This window comes from Etheostoma spectabile, unplaced genomic scaffold, assembly GCF_008692095.1.
Source record: "Etheostoma spectabile isolate EspeVRDwgs_2016 unplaced genomic scaffold, UIUC_Espe_1.0 scaffold272, whole genome shotgun sequence".
In the NCBI taxonomy this organism is placed as follows: domain Eukaryota; kingdom Metazoa; phylum Chordata; class Actinopteri; order Perciformes; family Percidae; genus Etheostoma; species Etheostoma spectabile.
The window spans coordinates 1,699,223-1,700,930 of record NW_022605576.1 but is presented as its reverse complement, the minus strand read 5'-3'; the positions used below and the strand labels follow the sequence as shown (position 1 = coordinate 1,700,930).

Genomic DNA, 1,708 nt, shown 5'->3' with positions numbered 1-1,708 from the left:
GGGGGGGGGAACTATATTACATAAATGTGGTCAGGAATAGTGTCCCAGAAGACATGGAAGGATTTTCAAGAAGCTTTCACAAAACCTAATCGCTGTCAAAAATGAATTAACTATAAACATAGTGACTTCACTAAAACCCAAGAAGAAAAGGTACATTACATTTCACATGCTTTTAATGCCCTTTTTTAACCTAGAAACACTGAAGTTATAGAAACTGCAGAATTGCAGAATAATGTTGAATGCCAAAACAATTCATTAAGCAGCCCAGCAAACTGCCTCAGTGTCCGTTACACAGCCATACCTACCTTAGATGGTTGGCGTTGGCTAAATCAGCCACCATAAACTATAGTCACTGGTCACATATAAAACCATATCGGGCTGTAGTAGCAAAACACCTGAGTATGTGGAATTAAGTGACTGGTGGAAGTCTTGTTTGTGTATTAATAAAAAAGAAAAGATGAGGGAAATCCCACATTTTAGAAGATATGCCAGCATATTACATTCCTTATTACTTATCATATTTGGAGCTTGATCCTCAGAAAAGTATCTGATACATCATCGTTATCACCTCAAAGCTGATTGGTCACCCTGGTGATTTGCTCCACTTCCCACCTGCTTCCAATTTACACAGATTCCATTCTCCACTAGTTCTCAGTGGAGGAACAGCAGACCCACATGGAGGTGGAATAAGTTGTTTTTTAAAGGCCAATATTTTCTGTCAGCTGTCCTCCATCCTCCAAGTACATCTAACGAATTAATACACAAAATAATAGGCGTGATGGAGCTGTCTTGCTTTGAGATGAGTACAGCTAATTTCAGCAATGGAGACAGCGTCAATATGCAGCATGTTGACATGGACTTCACTTGTACTACTCCTCCTGTCAGCACTTCTTCCCACCAGGTAAGGGTTTTCACCTTTTTGCTTTTGTCAAACAGCAATACAGTTCAGATTGTCTTTCAATTATCAAGATTTTTTTGTTTTTATTTTATATATATATTTTTTGTAGTAATGCTTGTTCAGATTTCTGGGCCATATACTGTTAAAAGGAGTGAAATGAGCTGTGCACTGAGTTTCTGTCGTGGTGCTTGTCTCAGCCTGAGGGCCCAGGTGGTGCTGAGCAGCAGACTATGAGAGTTTACCTCCGAGTCAGGCCCTTCTCTAAAGAGGAACTCGCTGACAACGAGGATCAGGTACATCATCATCATCATCATCATCATCAATGTCACCAGTGGTTTTGTAATCCGAAAGGGAGCCAGTCCTCACCGCTACACAGAGCATGTTTACCTGTAATGAAGTTAAAATATTTTGAGATCTTTCACAGGGGGTCTGGGACCCCTGGGAGGGGGGTGGTCATCGGCGTCACTGCAAGGAGGCCTACACAAAAAAATGTCTTAACATAATTCCAGCATATTATTAGCTAATGTAAATCCCCACTGATAGGCTTACCGGCCTGTAGGTAAGGGACTGTAGTCCCAAAGGAAGCCACCCATAGATCCAGGTAATACTAAGGATTCACTAGTGCATGTTTAATATTAAGTAATGATTCGAAAAATCATGCCAATAATTAACATTTTAATAGCTTAGTATTCTATGAATAATAATCTGTGTCAAGGCTTTAGGCCACCCTACACGTTATTGTAGGCCCAGTTTAAGACCCCTGCTCTATCCTCATTTGTGTTGCATTTTAATTATATTGTGTATCTGATT

At 40.2% G+C, this 1,708-nt stretch overlaps 1 protein-coding gene across 3 annotated transcripts in view; it reads left to right on the top strand.

Annotated features, from left to right (window-relative positions):
* The first annotated feature begins 717 nt into the window (after positions 1 to 717).
* The window catches only part of zgc:56231 (kinesin-like protein KIF20A), a 9,637-nt gene continuing 8,646 nt past the window's right edge, over positions 718 to 1,708 (top strand). For 2 of the 3 annotated variants that reach the window (XM_032510822.1, XM_032510824.1), the window contains exons 1-2: positions 718 to 901; positions 1,096 to 1,191. In XM_032510822.1, coding sequence (XP_032366713.1) covers positions 779 to 901; positions 1,096 to 1,191 — 219 coding nt within the window. In that variant the 5' untranslated portion in view covers positions 718 to 778. The remainder of the gene's footprint in view (positions 902 to 1,095; positions 1,192 to 1,708) is intronic. The other variant, XM_032510823.1, reaches the window with a different exon arrangement.